Raw genomic sequence first — 21,583 nt, 5'->3', positions numbered from 1 at the left:
TCATTCCCGTTCATTGCAAACCCTTCTGAGAATAAACATACGTAAGTCACCGAATAAACGAGTTGATTCTTTCTGCGGATTCTGTAACCTTTGTAAATCCCTCTAAGCACAGTCATTAGTCCCACGTCACCATTTCGTACAATCCTAGGGCTGTCCCCTTGTAGTATTTCCTGTATGAACTTCCTCACTGCGACCAGAATCGTTGATCTGTTGTGAAATATGCCCGGGTGTCTGCTGTATTCCGCAATTCTATTACTAGCAATACCGCTATCGAGAAGTGGCATGCTTATTATTATTTTATTCGTGTATGTGTGTAATGTGGATTGTACCCTTCTTTTTCTGCTATCTGCTGAGGAATTCCACAAAAAATGGGTTATCGAATATTTTTGATTTGGCTGGAACTTTGCATAGATGTTTCTATGGACAAAAGATGCCATTTTGTGCTATTGATTAAATTTTTTGGAAGAAGACTCATTTTGGGAAGGTAAAAAAAATTCAAGATATCACAACTTTCCTCATTTTTGCCAAATTTTCTTTTACATGAAGTTTTTAAATTTGATACATCAATTGAATTCAAACCTATTTCAACACATAACTAAGTTTGCATGAAAAAGACTACATCTCGCCGCTAAGAGGATTATTTCGTGTCTTTTAATTTTTTCATGTATGTCAGAAACGAGATAAAACCGAAATGCTTTGCATGATGGATTTGAGAGTGATAGAAACGAAACGTGAAAAAAGCGAACCGTAATAAAAACGACACGTCACTGTATTGTTTGTTTTTGATATAGAGAAACAACCAGAAAAATCTCTTTCAATAAATTCCTCTTGAAAAAAAAAAAAAAATAATTCAATTGTCAAGAATAGGGCTATTTTAATTCATCGTTTCAGCGCCCGACTATAGAAATCTTGTCGAAAGAATTGTTAGCGATTGGTAATGGACAAATTCCAGTTGATACCAACTCGTGGCTTCGGATCATGCTTCCCCAAACCCCAGAATTATGAAATGAGACAAAGGAGGGGTTTCCTACAAATGAAATACAAACCTCTGCACATCTCGAGAAATAATCAAGTAAATGGAACCAAATTTGGCATGTAGAGGTTTTTGGAAGCAACAAATATTTTCATGGTGGTTCGACACCCCTTCTACTTTTGGATGGGAGGGCTCTTATACAAATCAAACACAAATTTCTATGGTGGTTTGACAATTCTCCGTACTCTGGAATGGGAGGGAGGTCTCCCATACAATTGAACAGATATTTCAAACAGGTTAACCAGAAAACAGCCTAGAATAATCGAGTCGATGCACGGGAGCAAAAACTCGATTCCAGACGCCATTTTTGAATTTAAGATGGAAACATCCGGTTTCTAATATGGGTGTTTCCGGTGCTAGAATGACGTCCAGAGGGTAGAAAATGTCTTCAAACGCCGTTTTGAAATCCAAGATGGCGACTCCCAGTTTCTGAAAACAGCCGCAAGTGACCAAATACCCTATCCTATATGAGTATTTCCGAAATCGTAATGATGCACTGAAGCCACAAATCGACCTAAGACAACATTTTGAATTTTAAGATGGCAACTTCCGGTTTCTGGAAAACAGCAAAAAATGGCCGGTTTCCACACAATATGATTATATCCGGAGCCGGAATGATACACAGGAGCCACAGACACCATTTTGTATTCTAAGATGGCGACTTCCGGTTTCTGTAAAACAGCCGAAAATGACCAAATACCTCCCAGAATGGGTGTTCAGAGGCCAGAAATTGTCTCCAAATGCCATTTTGAAATCCAGGATGGCGACTTCCGGTTTCTGAAAAACAGCGGAAAGTGACCAAATACCAAATATGAGTATCTCCGGAGCCAGAATGATGCAAGGAGCTAAAAATTGACCTCAGACACCATTTTGAATTGCAAGATGGCAACTTCTGGGAAATGGCCGAATACTACTCCATATGAATATTTACGTAATCGAGATGATATTTTCAGAATATTTTCAGAATAGAGGTGATGTACAGAAGCCAAAAGTCGAGGATGTTGTTATTCCGACAAAACCAATCATTTCAAACGATATGTCTTTTGACTTTAATCATATCCTATGGCCGATTCGTCGTGCATTTGCAGACTTGGAACCAAATCGCAAGGAATCAATGAATTTGGTATGTTTGAAATTATTAATTTAACACAAAAATGGGCGGGACGAAGGCTGCCGTTTCAGCTAGTTTTTAATAACTTTGTAGAAAAGTTTTTTTTAGCTTTGAAAATAACTGATTTAAGTTGAAAAGACATATTTTTAGCTTTAACTAATTTATTTCAATTTTCACATTAAAACTGTCTTTGAACGACCGCTTGAGCTTTTAAGAGAAATAATCTACAAAATTGTAACTATCTCAATTCTACTCAAAGTGTTTTTCACCCAAAAATATGCCTTTTTCATTCGTTTGTCGTTCTTTTGGGGTAAACATAAAAAATATCTCTAGTCGAAAATAATCAAACCCGTATTTTTTGTTGTGTCGTTATGGCGACCAACTCTGAAATAGGGTAACCATAAAAAACGATTTTTTTGTAAGATTTGGACCACTGCGACCATTGTTTTGATCTTTTGTTGTAAAAACGACTTGATTTGACGTATTTTATTTTCAAAAATTCATAACTTTTGAACCAGTTGATCGATTTTCGATCTTTTTGGATCAAATTAAAGGTTCAAAGGTATTCCTAGTTTTAAAAAAATATATATGGTTTACATGCAAAATATATAAATTATTGGCACCTCACTAGATGATACCTTGAATGATTCGATAATTTTTTTCTATTGTATATTTGTCTGGTAGGGGTTTTAACCACCGGAAGCTCTTCATTGTGCACGGATATGATATGAAGATACAAATTAATAATGACATTCAAAAAAAAAATTTTAATGTCTAATAAATTAGGCACATAAGTTCACCAAAATATCGAAATCGCGATGCAGTGCAACGTGCTTCATCCTTACATACCATTAACTACAAATTTTGAAAGAAAAAGTTTTCAAATTCGGATTCCCTGATTTTCCCTGATATTCCCTGAAATATATCGTTAATTTCCCTAATATTTTTTAGCATCCAGCACAAAAAAGTGCAACATAGATGAACGCAACTGTGAAATCCCAGTGAAAAGAGAATTCAATTGGATATAAAACCAAACAGTAGAGGTTCTATTGCTATTGCTTGTTATGCTGAAAAATATAGTTTTAGCGCTAAAGCGCTGTTCAAATAAAAATTCGCGTCTCAGTGAAACATTTTTCCCTGATTGTTTCTCATTTTTTCCTGATATTTCCTGATCGAAAATTGAATTCCCTGACATTCCCTGATTTTCCAGGTTTTTCCAGGTTTTCGCCAACCTGATTATGCGCTTTACTTGGGTAGAAACAATTCTATAAATTCAAGAATAAATGCAGTATATCATCATATAAAGGACTAATCTTGAGGTAATCACGGAGAATTTCGAGCTGAGTTCAATTCAAATACCGTTTCTTTCACTGGAAGAGAGTTGTTTTTTTTCACAACAGTTTAGCATGTCTACAGTAACCGGTAATCCAATTGACGTGCTAGTTGGGAAATCCCACCTCTAATCTAATCTGGTTGGATCTGGTTGTTGTTTCGTTTTGACACGCTATCCCAATATTGCGTTAGACTAAAGTAACTGGGAAAGGTGCGCTACAGTATGTATTATCTTACTGCAGTATATAGTAATCAACTTCCAAGATAAATTATTGATAGTATTTCTAAAGTGAACTTCAATGTTTCTAGAAGGGTCCGCTGTGTCGTGTGTCAAACACAAAAATCGAGCAACATTATAATTTTGACGCCTGGATCGAATGTTTGGCCTATATAAGAGAATCGACTATTACCAAACATCTGATTAGTATGTTATGTATCGATCAGCAGCAAATGTAGCTCGTATTTGCTACAACAGCAACTGTCAAAAACGATTCTCACCCACGGCATAAGCCAATTTGCGTGTATATGTTATTGCCGGATTAGGCTGGTGTGCAAGAAAAATAGCACGAATATACTCCATATTGACATTGATTTTAGACCGAGTAGGTTTGTTATGTTCGTTAATAATCAAGGCCTTGATTGCGTTTTAGTAGAAACCCAAAAGTGCAGTGTATTAATTAAGTAATCTATTTTAGACAATATTTTTCCCAGAAATTGGCAATACCAATTGAATTTTGAAAAATGTCAAGGCTTATACCGGCAATAATTAGCATAAGACATTACTTTCTCTTATAAGCATACAACAATCAACGAATGATTTAAATTTAAATATATATTGCTGATCCTAATCATTACGTGTTTACTGGTTCCCTCAAACCTAAAATTTCCACTGCCGCAAAAATAGACAAAAAAATACGCCAAAATCCATCTATGAACAAAAAAAACCAATAAACCATTATACAAAATTATTCAAAGATTCGTCGAGATGATAAGTTTGATTAAAAAAAAAGGACCCGAGAATGAAAATTGGAACAATTTCGGAAAAACTATTCTAATGCTGCAACAGTGTTACCTTCATAACTAATTTATTTAAACGGATATCTACAAGTCCCTAAATTTGTCTGTAATACTCAGCATACTGAAATAATTTCATGTTCAGCTTTTTTTTATTATTTTGGAATAAAACCCAAAAGAAAGTCATCACATACATATCATACCGAATTGTTTGTTTTTTTTTTTTTTTACAAGAACATAATGCAATTATTCTTAAATTTTATCAAGCGTGTCATATGAATTAAAACAAAAATAGTACTCACCCGACAGAATTCGCCGTCTGGTAGCGGACAAACGAGTGCTCTAGATCGTGTACGTCGTTTCCATAGCATGTAGCACATAAATCATAGTTAGGGCAATCCGCACAGCGAAACCTGATGCCGGCTATTCCCGGTTTTGTACAACCGTCGCAAATGATGTTCGGATGTTTCACTCCGATCTGAGCGTTATCCACCACAATCAGATCGTACTGCTTCTGGTAGCCAACGCGATAGTTAGTCCGGTGACCCGAGTCCCAGTTCACTACCACGGTTTTCTCCGGCGAATGTGTCGATCCGGAACGACCTATTTCGCACAACGTTCCAACATGCCCTTCACCGTCATCTGCAATTAAATGGGAAAGCCCCGAATCAAATATCGCACCGTTACAAGATTGTCCACTACACTTTAGCACTAGAACAGCAAAATGGTAATCGCTTCTACCGTGAGGTTATGGAAAAACCAAAAACGATCCGCGCAACCGATTCGCTCTACGGCGCAGACAAGATTAACATCTTCTGCTAGAAGCCATTCCCGTCTCGCCACTAGAATGTGAACGACCTCGAGCTCCTTGTCCCATACGTAACCCCAATGTAGAAGAGATGCGCATTGGGAAAATCAAGCTACGCCGAACGACCGCGAGAACCAAGAGTAGCAGCAGCAAGTATGTAGCGACGTCACCCTCACATACTCTCTTGCTTAGCTGGCGTACAGAGTACATATATACGATACCCGAAGGAGCAACCATGTACGAGACTCGTTTGTTTTTTTACCGTCTTTCCGGCAATGCATAGCTTATGCACTTCGTATAGAAGAGATTCTAGCTGTTGCGGTACCATGGTGAAAAAACTAGAGTTTACAAAAGAAAACTAAATCTAAAGTAGATAAACATCAATTTCAAGTATTATAAATCATCTGCATTGAATTTTATATTGATATTTAATGTGAATTATCAATATATCTCGCCAAACATGTGAAAAGGTGTCATGTGCCATATGTAAACAAGCCAAATTTTCTCGTTTTTTGATTAATACAAGCGAAATCTCTAGCCTTACCAATAAGATTTATTGATAAAAGAATTTACTCTTAATCGAACAATCTTATTTGTACGGGTAGACTAAGTTTGTATTCATTAAAAATCGTGAAATTGTGACTTGTTTACATATGGCACATGGGCCCTTTTCACATGTTTAGCGAGATATTAGGTAAAACCATTATTTAAAACTAACCCTGAAAACCCCCCATTCCGCTATAAGTCCTTTTTTTCAACCATAAATCAGATTGTATACTTTTTTCTGATTTTCGGCCATTGTCTGGATTAGCTTAGATCGCGATTTAATTATCCGTTTGCTTCGTGCGATCCTTTGGGGATATATATTTAGCCAATGTAACTAACAAACGTCTCGATAGCTGCATGCTGATCATATCTGAAAAACAACACATGCACACAGATCATACTAAATACATTTGCTTTAGTCATCGCCATACCATATGAGCTTTTGTGCTGTGTTTTGCCAGCGTAAATACGACGGTTCTACAGGCTTTTATAAAACACAGTGCATCACAAGTTTGTCTGAACCTGAATTATGTTTCTGTTTTAATTAGCAAAATAGGTCGCCGCGTCCCTAACAGAACTCTGCAAAAAGTCGAGTTCAAATCTTGCTATCCGGAAAAAGTAGGAGGCAGTACGAAAACTTTCCCCATTCCCTGTCGGTATGAGGAGTTGGAGATGCCCAAACAATAAACGTTTAAATGTCTCACACATGCGGTTGATATGGAAATCACAGCCATTTCTCTCATATTCCCCACACAGCAGCAGTGACGCTTCTACTCTGTAGAGCTGAGAAAAGTAAGACAACCGCACATGTTCGAAGTGATGAGGGCGTAAAAAACTTGAGACATTTCCGATGGCACGCGCCCTTTAGAATGTGTTAAAAATACAATTTTTCATCACTATTTTTAGATGACGTCGCAGTGCGCTGCCTCCAACGACTGCTTTCTGTCTCGTTTATTTCCTCTGGCAGCGTTCCTTCTTCCTTCGCCATCTAATAATACACAGACAAATCCACTACCCATCAGAAGCGTTTCTTTGTCGTTCACAGCGTCTGTTAGCATACGATAAGCTGTCTATCACTGTGCATAGTTAGAAGACGGGGTGGTTCCAATCCCTAAGGAAGAAATCATTCCACTCCTGGTAAACAGTCTGTCAGATGACAGTCGAAATAGTTTCAGCAAACATATGCGTCAAACGTGTAGTAGGCAACTGCTATCAGTAGCAATCGAGGTACAATCGAGAAAAAATGTGGTAAATGACATCATTAGAACGCAAAGAATTCGACTACAATAGTTCTTGCTCTAGTGGGAGCCGTCGCGCTTTCTCGGAATACTCTGGCATTTGTTCCGTGTCAGCCGAAATTTAGTAGGACGTGTTTCGGCAGTGTGTCGCCAGGAAGATTTTTCGATCTTTTCGAATTCAGTTAAAGCTCGAGTCATTTGATATCCGGAGGGATCTGTTCATTTTACGGCAACGCTCCTAGTGGTCGGATCTGGAATATTTCAATAGCAGTTTGTTTTGAAATGTTTCCTCTTTTAATGCCGAAAACTTGATTTTGGTACGAAGAAGTTATACTCAATTTCGTACACCCATGTAAAAAATACGACTTGATGATTTTGATATTTCCGGGCCAAATATGACACTGAACCAAAATTTAGTAAAATTTAATTGTGGCCAAAAAATGTACAATATACAAAATCGTGCCAAATGACCTAAAATAACATAAATACGCGAAAATTTAATCGACCATTTGAGATTTAAAAGAAACCTTGCGTTATTACGCAACAAAGAGAAATTCAAAAAATTAGATTTTCCTACACACATTTTCACACAAAATTTAAATGCAATGCGCTAAGCGGAGACAAAACTAATCGACTTCCAGAAAGTTTAGGAGTGTGTGTTACCCCCAAGAAAAAACAAAAAAAACTTGGTTCTGGAAAATCGATCACTTTGCCCCACCGAAATCCTGAATGATTATTTTCAAAAAAAAAATCTAATTAAAAAAACGCCTTAAAACATAACTTTTAGGAAAAACTCATGAGAGTTAGTGCCTACATGCACAAAGGGAGGCGTTTTAGAAAATTCATTACACTCCATTCGAAGTATTGAAACGTCCTAAGAAAGACGGGTAATTCGACTTCACAGCAGCATTCCGAACTTAGAACAAAATTTTATTAATCCACAGTCATAGTCCCGGGATACCGTGATAAACTGTTGCGTGGTAGAGAACGCTGCACTTCTGCTTTATGCCTCCATCCGACACGAGAACTTGAAAGCCCTCCTTCCAACTCGCAACCACTGTTGCCAAGTGTACAGATTCATCTGGGAAGGTAGAGATTTTCTCATTTTTTGGGTACAGATTCTGTACCATACAGATTACGGATTTTCGTGAAAAAGTACAGATTTTCTTAATGGTTAGAAAAGAATAAACAAAACTTTGCAACAATACAATGAATGCGATCTTACAATCCGCACACTTGACATTTACTACCAAGAATTTTACTACCGAGAATGTCAGCTCTGAGTGCTCGGTAAAAAAAGTGACTGTCGCATTTTTCGTGTTGCTGAATCATGGTTACCGAGCTTGAAAATCATTCTTAATTGTACAAACGTTTTATTGACAATCGAGTAGTTTAGAACTAATATTTGGAGAGTTCATTCAGGCACAGTTTTCTTGAAATAATGAACTAACATCGTTAAAGAATTGTTTTTTTTTTTTTCAAAAATATACAAAATAAAAACTATGGTACAGATTTTGGTTCACTTTTTGTTCAGAAATAGTACAGATGCAAAAGGTGTACAGTTGAAAATGTGGCATCACTACTTGCAGCCCAAGAAGTTACACATTACGTGTTATATTTTGTTTGGCTAAGAGCTCTATTGGCTCGGCTTCACTGTCGCCAACATGAAATGACATTTTTTGCCTCAGGGATTTCAACCGTATTTCGGTCATTCATCACTTTGTTATCCATTTTTGTACTTTCTCATTACATGCAGGATAAAGGGTATTTGCGTCTTGCTAAGCGGAGAGAATGATATTATGACTTACAACATGGCTTAATGACTTACAACATGGATATCCCAACAAACAATTTGGTAGTTCAACAGTTTATTGAGCTCTAATTCAGCCGGAATTCACTTAGGCGACATCCATCAATTACGTAACGCTCGCAATGGGGAGAGATCCTTGAGCGTTACATTTTTTACACAGGGAGGGGGGGTGGTGAGTTCAGCGTTACGTAACGAAAAATCTCGGGAGAGACTTTCCAAAAACGAGCATTCTTTTTTGGAAATTCTTCTGCAGCGTTACGTAATTTTTATCGGAGGGGGTAGGTGTTGGCGTTACGTTTCGTTACATTTAGGAAGTGGGGGTCCAAAAATTGAGTTTTTGCGTTACGTAATTTATGGATGTCACCTTGAAAGTTACTTAATAAGTTGCAAATCAACAAAATTGTTTGCTGGGATGTTTATTTCTCGAACATTCTTAACATGGAAAGAAATGTCTTTGTGACGCGCGAAACTGAGAAAATTAAATAACTTGACAAAAAGGCGGAGCCACTCACAATATTAATCTAAAGATATAAAAATTCAGTCCTGTCTGTCTGATCCATATAGGCTCGGAAATAACTGCATCGATCGGCGTGAAATTTTATTAATACGGATTTTAGAGGCCGGGAAAGGTTACCAAGATAGTTCAAGATCCCTCCCTATTCTGGAAGGGAGAGGTCCCATGCAAATAAAATACACAATTCTGCATATATCGAGAACTAATCAAGTGAATGGAACCAAATTTTGAATGGTAAACTTTCTTTCCAAATCCGGAACCAAAATGATGCACAGAAGCTAAAAATTCACCACAGACACCACTTTAAATTCTGGCGACTTTCGGTGTCTGGAAAACAGCCGAAAATGACCAAATACCATCCAATATAAATATTACCAAAACCTTAATAACGCTTAGAGGCCAGAAATTAACTTGCCATGCCATTTTTAAGTCCAAGATGACGACTCCCGGTTTCTGGGAAACAGACCAAAGTGATCAAATACCATCAGAAGCCTCAAATCGACCCCAGATTACATTTTGAGTGCTAAGATAGCGACTTCCGGTTTCTGAAAAACAGCCGAAAATGACCGAATACTATTCAACATAGATATTTCCAGAATTGAAGTGATGAACAGAAACCAGAGAGCGAGGATATTGTCATCCCGATAAAACCGATCATTTCAAACGATTCGTCTTCTGACTTTGTTCGTATCCAATACTCGATTCGTCATGCATTTGCTGACTATAAACAAATCACAAGGAATCAAACAATTAAGAGTGTACAACATTATTTTAATAAAGAAAAAAATGGGCGGGACGAAGTTTGCCGGGTAAGCTAGTATAAAATGAAAATCACGAAGCGGGGTGATTATTTTTATCAAATTGAAACTGTGATTAATATCTATTGTAGATGCACTGTAATGTGATGTTCATCACAATCCGGTAATTCTTTCTTCGTCTTAAAATCAAGACATTGATGTTCGAAATCCGTTCAGTAGTAGCAAGATTTTCAGCATATACAAGTAGTAGTGCAATTCCATAAAATATGACCTGGTTTTCATTTTTTTTTTTGATAATTGACATTTTTGAAACTTTGCACAGATGTTCTATATGCAATAGATGCCATTTTGCACCGTTTTTTTCTAAATCGCGACTGATTTTCAAGAAACTCTGTGAAAATGTAGAAGAAATATTGATGTTTAAAATTATTTTTAGAGCCAAAACGGTTTGTTTGATCGGCGTGATGTCTTTGATAGAGTTGTAGATAGTAATTTTGTCTTGTCGAAAAAATATACACTTGGCAGATAAGTTTTTTCAAAGAAAAATAAATTAAAAACAAATAAGTTACCTAGGGTGTTCAATAAGTTCGCAAATAACCTTTCATCGTTTTTCAGGTACGTACCATATGCCAAAGCCAAAGCTTTCAGCTAATAAGTCGTAGAAGTTCTCAATAAGCACTGCTTCAATAAAAAGTTGATTCCGGAATGAATGTCTCTTATTTTTCTTAGACATTTTCAAAGTGTATCCGAGCTTATTGAACTACAGGGCTTGAGTTTTTTTTTAATATAAATAGCTTATTTTTAAAAAGTATATTTTTTATGAAAACTACAAAAGAATTACTAAACATTGATAGTTGTCTAATCATGGAGAAATGAGAAACAAAACAAATAAAACAGGTATTTTTACATAGTATATTTACACAGCTTCTTAAAAATAAGTCGTGCTTCAAAACAAAAAACAATAGTACAAAATAGCATAGAAGCATCTAGGCAGAGTTTCAGCCAAATCAAAAATTATGATAAAAAAAATATTAAAACTGGGACATTTTTTGTAGAATTGCTTTACACTATACTATTTTCAGCTAACTAAACCAAAAATTGTTGATTTTCAACTCAGTTTTCCATATTTTAATATTTAAAATATACGGTAATTCTTCTATCACCAGTTCAGCACAGTCTTGGCGTAAATAAACATTAATTTTGCTGTTTTTTTTTAAATTTGGTGTTAAATTTCTGATTTTCTTCGCTTAAATTGAAAATAGGGGAGGACCACCAGTTATGACAATACCTAAAAAATGTACCAGTTATGGCATGAACCAGTTATGGCCTGTGGAGTTCAAATGGGGTATTGCCATAACTGGTACCATTGCGCTTATGCGATATAGCCATAACTGGTGCACTTGCCATATCTGGCTCACCTACCCTATGCCATAATGCATACGTCCATTTCCTTTCTACTTTAAGGTATGCAATTTTTACACAAATGAAAAGAGTCAGTTTGTTAAATACATGTGCTAAGTTTCAAAATTAGACGATGGTTCATTTGGTATAGATTTACTTTATAGACCACCGGTTGACATCATCATTTGGCAATTATCATTCAAAAAAATGCAAGAAAAAATAACGAAAATTGGTTCACTTGAATGAACGAAACCAGACTCGAAGATTTTGAAACATCTTAAATCTTAACGCTTCACCGGTATAACCTTTCAAAAACACACTTCAGGGTAACGCGCAACAATCACAAGCGCGGAATACAATCCCTGCGGTAAATGTCCATGGAACGTACTCAACCGCGCTTCGAAGGTAAGCAAATATACGACCGTCCCCAGAACAGCCTATGAAAGTATCTGCAATGCTGCTATTGATTTTTTAATGGTTTTACTCTAGGAAGGAATACCTTGCTGTCCGTGATCATGCTGCGAAACCGCACTAACTTTTAGACCATAAATTGCTAGAGGATTTTGGAAAGGAATAGTAAAATTTCAACCCGATCATAACTTTCTTCCGAGCACGTAATGAATGAATAATGTCTCGAGATTTATAGGCACCGCAGGTAGACATGATGAACCTGCTTAGGTTCTAATGTCTTCGGTGTGATACTTCTTCTTGTGATGTTTAACATTTTAATTAATTTATATCGACTTGTGTATAATAATACATATAGCCAAAAATATTTAGGGCTCAATACCGATAATACTGATACTGATAATGATTTTGTAACAAATCCTTATTTTTTCATTCAGACAAGTCGATTTTTGGGGCGCTGTTTATTCTTCAGCATTAGTAGCAGCTCACCGTGTTCAAATAGGCAGACAATATCATAGTCATGAATAGTTTACGAAGCAGAAGGAATAGTATAGAAACAGTCTTTTTCCTTACACAACACTACTGCTGCTAGTCCGTGCGGAAAAAAACGATGCATTACAGTCATTACAACAGAGGAGCTTTACGAGCTAACCATTAAATACCTTTTGCGATTATCAAAGACACTGCCATAGCTATCGGGTACCACTTGCTCGCATGTTCCCGGTAACGAATTGCTCTTTGAAGTGTTTCCAACGCCTCCCACAATCGTTTGAAAAGAAAAATAACCATTGCTGTAATGTTTTACAACTGCCTCAAACTAGGTTACGGTTTGTTTTCTCTTTAAGTGTGACGATTATGTTTTGGTGAATCAAAACCTACGTCCTTGTAAGGATAAATAATAAGTTTAATGAGAAACTTTAAAAGCTTAATCCTCTAATGGAATCGGTTTGAAGAACGACCTTGCTTTCTTAATACAAGTGCAAACGAGTTCTGAAAATGCAACATTACGTCGAATGAAGATTACGATTAGCGTGAAACATCTCTCGTAACAGATTTTCCTACTAAACCACAACAAGTCATGACACGTAGAACATATGGTACTGCAGATGTTTTCGTATTCTCCTTGTTGCTCCTTTAGGTCGATGACTCTCTGAGGGGGATTTAATTTTCGTTTCCCGTTTCCTCTAGGTATGCTTCCGTACAAGTTTTCTTTTCGGAATAAAACACGAAATCTTGTCTCGTCTGAACTAGCACGAGCCCAACACAACGCTCATTACTCTGTTTATAGTGCAACAATGTATAGCGCACTCCAGTATCTCTGTGTGGGGAAATGCTTGGTGAAGCAAACGCGATGACTCTCCCTCCGTATTTCAATAAATATTTTATTATGTGGAAGTACCGAAGCAATACCAGACCGATAGAGTATCCTTGTGCATCTATCGCTACGCCGGTCTCTTTATGAATCCTCGTTTTAGCCATACACCTCGTGAATTTGCTTTTCCCACGGCCAGCACCCCTACCTTGATTCTGCCAGATCCAGTTAGGTCCACGAACGACTCGGATTCCTGGTGCCAGCATTATTTTGACGCTTCTCTTTCGGCTCCACTTCAAACGCAGCTCACTGCGGTAGCTCTATTCCGGCTCACTTCAAGTGATTAGTCCGGTCTTTCGCACAATCTAAAAAGAGAAAAATTGAAAAAGGTTTATTTTTAGAAATGGAATTGGTAATTTTTAGTCCTTCAAAAGATTGTCGCAGAATATTTCATATCTTGTTGTATTGAATAGGTCCATTACTATCCTTTATTTTCTTCCCAGTTTTTGGACCAATATGGATGACTACATCGACTACTACAAATATCCTTTTATGTCATCCAGAGCAGATAAAAGCCACTATACTATCATATTTAGTGCGGGAAAGCCACCCATCCATTCCGTTCCATTTCCGTTTCCCAGGAATGAGTAAAACGAGGGATAATAATGAAACACAATAAACTGGTTGGCGCCTGGCCATAATTACTATCTCTGGTGAAGGCTTTCATCTCTTCACAGAAATATCAATTCAGGCAAAGGCGACTCTTAGTCTTCGAACGCAACTTGTGCTAACCGATGGAGCAATGCATAAGCCGTCCTAGATACTTCAGTCGGTGTATTATCAGAGTATAAGCAAACGGAGCTCACTCTTTTCATTATGGGTGTTTGAATCATACGAAGCAAAACAATTAGGTACTAACAATGCAGCGGCCGAACCAGATTTCACTTTCAATCGAATGGAATTTAGTGCATTTTCCTTTTTCAATCGTATATTAGTAAATGTGTTGATCGTGTTGAACACAGTAAGTTGTTGGCAGACACGCAACATCGCACCACCTTTTTGTAAATGCAATTATTATTTCACGAAAAAAGAAACAACCATCAGCTTTAGCTACTGCCGACCGAAGACACGCAGCGCCACTGCTGCAGCAGTGCATTGAAACATGAAACACAAAAACCGTTCGTTGCAATGGCATGCGTTGAACTGTTTAAATATCAATAATAAACACCTGCCGACAAACTACTACTCGTAGCGGGGGCCTAGTGTGGTTGGTAACGTCTCCGCCAACCACGCTCGACGCCTGGGTTCGAATCCCACCGCCGACATAGGTGTCGATGGTTGTGAGGTGGCGTGATCCACTCACAACCAACCCAACTGGTCTAGATTCAATCCTAGCCGACACCGGGAGATTTTCTGAGGCGAAAAATCTCTGGGATCACGCCTTCCATCGCATGAGGAAGTAAAGCCGTTGGCGCCGGTCCGTTAATAAACGGGTCGTGAGTTAGGGTCCTGGGTGTGGAGTCGCCTCCCTGGGCGTCGGTGATTGGCCACAACAGTAGCGGAACTAGACAGACGGAAAATAAGCGAAAATAAAAAAAACTACTACTCAATATGTCGTTTAAATGTCACAAGCAATATGGTAAATTGGTTGATTGTGATTGTAGCGGCTGCTCATAAGTATTTTCGACACAATTTATTTTACTACATAAAAACTGTATGTAATTTTTTATGCTTTAAGCCCTCAAGGTTGGGCAAGCACAAGCATCTAAGAAGAAACATTCATATGCATGGAATTGATGGCTATCCATACACCCCTCCTTCACATTGAATTCACATTGTCCCGAAGACTTCCTCTTGACAAAATAAGACACTCTCATAACATTATACTGGCCAGAAGGTCGTAATTTGTCTTCTCCGGTGAATTGTAATTGGTGTTATTGATAGAAGAAAATGGTGTCAGTGTAATAAAGCATTACACACAAGCATAAATAAATGTCACGGTGAGCGTTTCTATCACTACATTGAATAACATTGCTGATATTGTGGAGTTCCGGATTCCTGCGAATACCTGACCAATAAATCGAAAAGTTCTGGTTGCAATTACTGGCCCATAAAATAGAAAATCGTGCTTGTAATTATGATGCTTTGGAGCTAGGCTTGGATCAAATACAACAAATATTATCATTTGTAAACAAAGAAGCTGATGGCGTGGCAGCAGAATACGCCAGAGAGCTGGATCAACGGATCGCAGAACAGCAGGAGGAAGGAGTGGAAGACATAAATGAGCTGTGGAGCAGTATTCACGGCGCCATCGAAACGACTGCGAGAGAGGTGGTAGGTACGACGCGTGGTAGACAGCCTAACGGCTGGCTCGATGCCGAGTGCCAGAGAGCGACAGATGAAAAGAACCGTGCCAGGAGCCGCATGCTCACTGCGGCTACGCGTCAGAACAGAGAGAGATACAGGTAGCAAGAGCTGCCGAAAATAGAACCCACCGTCGGAAGAAACGCGAGTACGAGGAGCAGGTGCTCGCCAGCGCAGAGGACAGCTATGCTCAAAATGACTTGCGGAGATTCTGTCAGAACAGAGTCAGAAGCAGGAATTTCCCTGTGCCGGTCATGTGTAATGACAAGGACGGCAACCTGCTTACTGATAAACCGACGGTTGCAGCCAGGTGGAGGGAGCATTTTCAGGCGCTATTGAATGGTGAGGAGCCGGATGAGCAGAGCAGGAACAGGATGACGATTAAGAGTGACGAACAAGCTGTGGAGCAACCAACACAGGAGGAGGTGAAAAAGGCGATTAGTGAGCTAAAAAACGGCAAGGCCGCTGGGAAGGACGGTATCGTGCGTGCGGATAGCTGGCGAGACATCAGCCGCTTTCGTAACGTTGGATGGACTGAAGCAGGGGGATGCGCTCTCCAACCTACTGTTTAACATCGCTCTTGAGGGTGCAGTACGAAGAGCAAACGTCGAAAGAAACGGTACGATCATCACGAAATCTCACATGCTTCTTGGTTTTGCGGACGACGTCGATATCATCGGTATCAACCGTAAGGCCGTGGAGGAGGCTTTCATACCTTTTAAGAGAGAAGCAGCGAGATTGAGACTTGTCATTAACTCTGCCAAAACGAAGTACATGGTAGCTGGCAGAGAGCGTGGGAGTCCCCGTGGTGTTGGTGCTGAGGTGGAGATAGATGGGGAACGATTTGAAGTGGTTGACGAATTCGTTTATCTTGGTACGCTTGTGACATGTGACAACCATATGAGCCGTGAAGTGAAACGACGAGTTGCAGCTGCGAACAGGGCTTTCTACGGACTGCGTAACCAGCTAAGGTCCCGTAGTTTGCAAACTCGCACAAAACTAGCGCTGTATAGGACGCTGATACTCCCGGTGGCCCTTTACGGACATGAAGCATGGACGCTGAAGGAAGCTGATCGACGAGTGCTCGGAGTTTTTGAGCGTAAAGTTCTGCGATCGATACTTGGCGGTAAACTGGAAGACGGAGTGTGGCGCAGACGCATGAATCACGAGTTGTACCAGGTATACAAACATGCTGATATAGTGAAGGTAATACGGCGGGGCAGGCTTCAGTGGGCTGGACATGTAACCAGGATGCCTGACGAGAGAGCCGCCAAAACTATCTTCAGTAGAGAACCAGGAAGAGGCCGTCGACTCCGTGGTAGGCCTCGCACGCGGTGGATGTGCGCGGTGGAAGAAGATGCACGATCTGCTAGTGTACGTGGAGACTGGAGAACGGCTGCCCATGACAGAAGAAGCTTGACATCTCTAATTCGTTCGGCCCTGGACCGGTGAACGGTCCGTTAGCCAAAAAAGTAAAAGTAAAGTAAGTAAACAAAAGTGCACTCCTATTCCAATCATCATATTCAAATGCTTCCGAAAAAAAATATTCTAAATTTTTATGCTAATGTACTTTACCAATCTTAGGCAGTGTAAGCAGTTAGGGAACATACTGGAATGACGTAGCACTGATGAGAGGAGGGGGGTATGTCATTTTGTGACAAGGAAGAGGGGGGGAGAGGGTATTGGATCGAATTCGACGTAGCATTTTTTTGAAAGGCCAATTTTTTTACCCCAAAACATCGCACGAAGCTTTGCAGTGGGAGCTGTCGAAATCTTTCTATCTGTGGCATTCAGCAAACTTCTGAGAGCTCTTCTAGCACATAAACAATAATTTGCATTACCAACGCGTGCCTTTTACTAGTGAAAATTTTAAGATACTCGTTTATTCTCAGAGCTGGTAAGTGTAGCGATTTTTTTGGCGAATTCGTGAATATTTTCTGTGTTTTCTACAGACAGGCACCGTACGTAGTTGTATAAACAACTTTTCTTCCCGTACCAAAAGACAAATTTTGCAAACGAGAAGGCAATTGTATAGAGCTTAGTGGTCAATGTTGTCACAAATGTTTATTTATTTTATTTATTTATTTGGCATTCCGTAATTTCTCCAATTCACTCGGTTATTGGCTGCTGCTTTCCAATCCCTGTGACACCGTGTACTCTCCGCCAGATCTCGCTCCACCTGGTCTACCTATCTTGCTCGCTGCGTCCCTGGTCGTCTTCTTCCTGTCGGATTCGAGGCAAACATTATCTTCGCAGGGTAGTTGTCCGGCATTCTTGCAACGTGCCCTGCCCAGCGTATCTGTTCAGCTTTGGCCACCTTTTGAATACTGGGTTCGCCGTAGAATTGCGCGAGCTCATGGTTCATCCTTCACCTCCATATTCTGTTCTCCTGCACGCCGCCAAAGATCGTCCTTAGTACCCGTCGTTTGAAAACTCCGAGCACTCGCAGGTCCTCCTCGAGCATTGTCTACGTTTATGCCCGTAGAGAACAACCGGTATTATGAGCGTTTTGTACAGGTTACACTTCGTACGGGGGCTTAATCTGTTCGACCGGAATTGCTTGTGGAGCCCATAGTAGGCACGACTTCTGCTGATAATACGCCTCTGGATCTCACGGCTGGTATCATTGTTCTCGGTTACCAGTGAGCCAAGACAGACAAGCTCGTCGACTACCTCGAACTCATGGCCGTCGATCGTACTGCTACTGCCTAAACGATGTCGGTCGGCTTCGGTCCCGCTAGCTAGTACATACTAGTACATATACATATACTTCGTTTTAGACGTATCTATCTGCAATCCAATACTCGCTGCTCCGCGTTTTAGTCTGGTGTACTGTTCTGCCACCGCCGCAGTTGTTCTGCCGACAATGTCCATGTCATCAACAAAGCAAACGATTTGGCTGAATTTGTTGAAAATCGTACCCCGCGTGTTGATGTCCGCTCGATTAATTACACCGTGTAGCGCAATATTGAATTGCAGGCAGGAGAGACCATCACCCTGTCGAAGCCCCCTGCGCGATTCAAATGGACCCGACAATCCACCCGAAATCCGCAAACAACCCTGCGTCCCATACAACGTAGCCTTTATTAGTCTAATCAGCTTCCCCGGAAAGCCGTTTTCGTCCATGACCTTCCATAGCTCTTTTCGGTCGATAGTGTCATACTCGGCTTTGAAGTCGAGGATGGTGGTGCGTGAGGATATTGTATTCACGGCATTTCTGAAGGATTTGCCGTATGGTGAAGACATGGTCCGTCGTAGACCGTCCTTCCACGAAGCCGGCCTGATAACTTCCCACAAAACTGTTGGCTAGGGGTGAGAGGCGGCGGAAAATGATTTGGGAAAGCACTGTGTAGGGGGCATTCAGAATGGTGATCGCACGATAGTTCCCACAGCCCAATTTCTCACCTTTCTTATAGATGAGACAGATAACCCCATCCTTCCACTCCTCCGGTAGCTGTTTTGTATCCCAAATTCTTGCAATCAGCCGGTGCAAACAAATGGTTTCCGCATTATCAAGGTTACCCGCCAGCGAAAAACGGGTCCACGGTGCCCCACTGGACCGTTATTTTAGAAAAAATGTCCATCAAATCCGAGTAAAGGGGTCGATTCTAGAGGTCATTTCACACCTCTAGGTAAATTTGAAAAAAATCCACTGGCTATGCCGCGAGAAATCCCGAAAAGTGGCTACATCGGTGCGTGCGCTTGGGCGGGAGTTCGGTGCAATCGGTTAAACAGTGAAAAAGAACCTGCTGAACATGAACACGCAGCGGCTGCGCCTGAATAAGATTGTCAAGTCGATTTTCCCGGCGAACGTGGCGGTGGTGATGTACGACATAACTTATGTCACCCTGGATGGCTACGGCGGGCAGGGCACTTCGTATTTTACTTCCCCACGAAGGAAGTGAGCCCCGAGATGAAATTTATTTCACACACCAAGTTCCCCAAGAAGGTGTTGCTATGGCTGACAATCGGCGAGAAGGGGATGTCAACGCCGCCCTTCTTTCGCTCCGGCTGGCCGTAACGGGAAAATTTACAATACGAAGTGCCTGCCGGAACTTGCGTCGTTTATCAAGAAATACCATAAGGCCGAAGACGCGGTGTTTTTGCCGGATCTGGCGTTGGCCCACTGCTCGAAACGATCGTTAAAGGAGATAGAGCAGCTGAATATCGATGTGGTACCCAAGTTGGCGAACCCGTCCAACGCCTCCAAGTTACGCCCCATCGAGGATTTCTAGGCAAACTTGAAGCGTAAGATCTACTCCAACAATTTTGACGCGAAAACTGTGGAGGATTTGATAAATAAAACGAAGAAAGAACTCAAAAACATGCCTGCACGCATGTTTTCGTCCGTCGTGGCTAATGTTCCGGTTAACTGCCAGAAGGCCGCTAGCAAACTCACAACCTGTCGATAATACATGTGACCTGATGAAACCGTTAACTACCCGATATGTATTACTCGTTTTTTTATTTGAAAATGTATTCACTGATTAACATATTTTGTTGGTTATATAATACGAATAATTTATTATGGGTCTTCCAACATATACTAACAATAAGGAAGACATTAGCAACGCGTAAGCCAAAACATAAAACGACATGTTTTACCCAAGTTTTTTAGTTAGTTTAAAAAGCTAAGGATAATATAAATATATGTTTTTACTCGATTGATAAGTTTTGAGTTCAATCAAAGTTTGCAATCCCAGGATAACCGAGTCCCGGGAGCAGAAACATTGATTTCCGATTGAATTATACGGAAAATTTCTTATGCATCGCTGTGATTTCCTAACACCGTTAATGAACACCTGCACCAAAATGAAAAAATTGGACAATTCAATTTTTTAAATTTCTAATAAAATTTATTATTTATATTATTTATTAAGAAAAGAAAATCGGGGAGCGACGGAACAAAGAGCTTGTATCGATGCTCTTGAACAACAAGAGTTGTTCTTCCACTCACACAAAATTATGTAATTTTTCAAATTTTGTGTAATATTTTCACTTAAGTACATCAAAAACTTCTGTACTCGGACGAAAACGACGAATTTATTCAATTTCTATAGAGAAAAAAATTGTAAAAAATTAATTCGAGTGAACTCAGAAAATTATCACAATAAAACGTGAAATTCAGACAAAATTTATAAAAACTCGTAGATCTCTGAAACTTGAAGAGTTAGAAATTTTATATATTCTGTGAAGTTTCATGGAATTTAGAGATCTACAACTTTGTCGGATAACGCAAGGCTCTAGCGTGTAAGAAAAAGAAGAAGGCATCGCAACGCCACCTTTACGGCTAAATTCGGAACTAATTCAAACATCCAAAATGAAGCCCTAACTATACCAAGAAACTTTGTAGAGTATCGGAAACCGATTGGTTAAACCCTAAGAGCGCTATCAATTTCGTTCCGCTAGATTCCATTTCTGGCCCAGTGTGCATTGGTAGGCAGTCAAAGAGGTTTATAACACCGAACGGTCCTATGACTCGCAAAATACTGGAGCTTTCAAAGAAAGATTTAAGCACATATACTGGTCTAATAACAGGGCATTGTCCGAGCCGTTATCACTTGAAGCTTATGAAAAAACTTCAAGATGATACGTGTCGCTTATGTGGCATGGAAAAAGACGACTCGGAACACCTGTTATGCCGATGTCCGGCAAATATTGATAAAAGACATAAGTTCTTCAATAGGGGGCTGTTAGAACCCTCTGAAATCTGGAGAACAACTCCCAGTACGGTTATTCGCTTCATGCGAAGTATAATACCAGACTGGACTAATGCTATTGGTCATATCATGACGGCCACTTCCAATAGTGGTACGTTATCCTGACTTAGCAAATCTAAAAAGGGCATATGTCACAAAAGTTGAAAAAATTGGTCGCAGTGATAAAATACCCAACACGGAAAAAAATTGTCTTTCGATGGTTGGATACCCAGAA

The 21,583-nt window shown here is 39.7% G+C and overlaps 1 protein-coding gene across 7 annotated transcripts in view; it reads right to left on the bottom strand.

The window, feature by feature from the left end:
- Positions 1-21,583, bottom strand: part of LOC129732667 (E3 ubiquitin-protein ligase MIB2) — an 84,045-nt gene that overhangs the window by 17,452 nt on the left and 45,010 nt on the right. For 6 of the 7 annotated variants that reach the window (XM_055693735.1, XM_055693736.1, XM_055693738.1 and 3 more), the window contains 2 exons: positions 13,494-13,650; positions 4,793-5,132 (listed from right to left, as the gene is read on the bottom strand). In XM_055693735.1, the coding sequence (XP_055549710.1) occupies positions 4,793-5,132; positions 13,494-13,551 (398 nt within the window). In that variant the 5' untranslated portion in view covers positions 13,552-13,650. Of the gene's footprint in view, positions 1-4,792; positions 5,133-5,231; positions 5,306-13,493; positions 13,651-21,583 lie in introns of those variants that run through there. The other variant, XM_055693741.1, reaches the window with a different exon arrangement.

Source organism: Wyeomyia smithii, chromosome 3, assembly GCF_029784165.1.
Source record: "Wyeomyia smithii strain HCP4-BCI-WySm-NY-G18 chromosome 3, ASM2978416v1, whole genome shotgun sequence".
Taxonomy (NCBI): Eukaryota; Metazoa; Arthropoda; class Insecta; order Diptera; family Culicidae; genus Wyeomyia; species Wyeomyia smithii.
The sequence above is the reverse complement of the archived record's forward strand: the minus strand, read 5'-3'. Positions and strand labels throughout refer to the sequence as shown.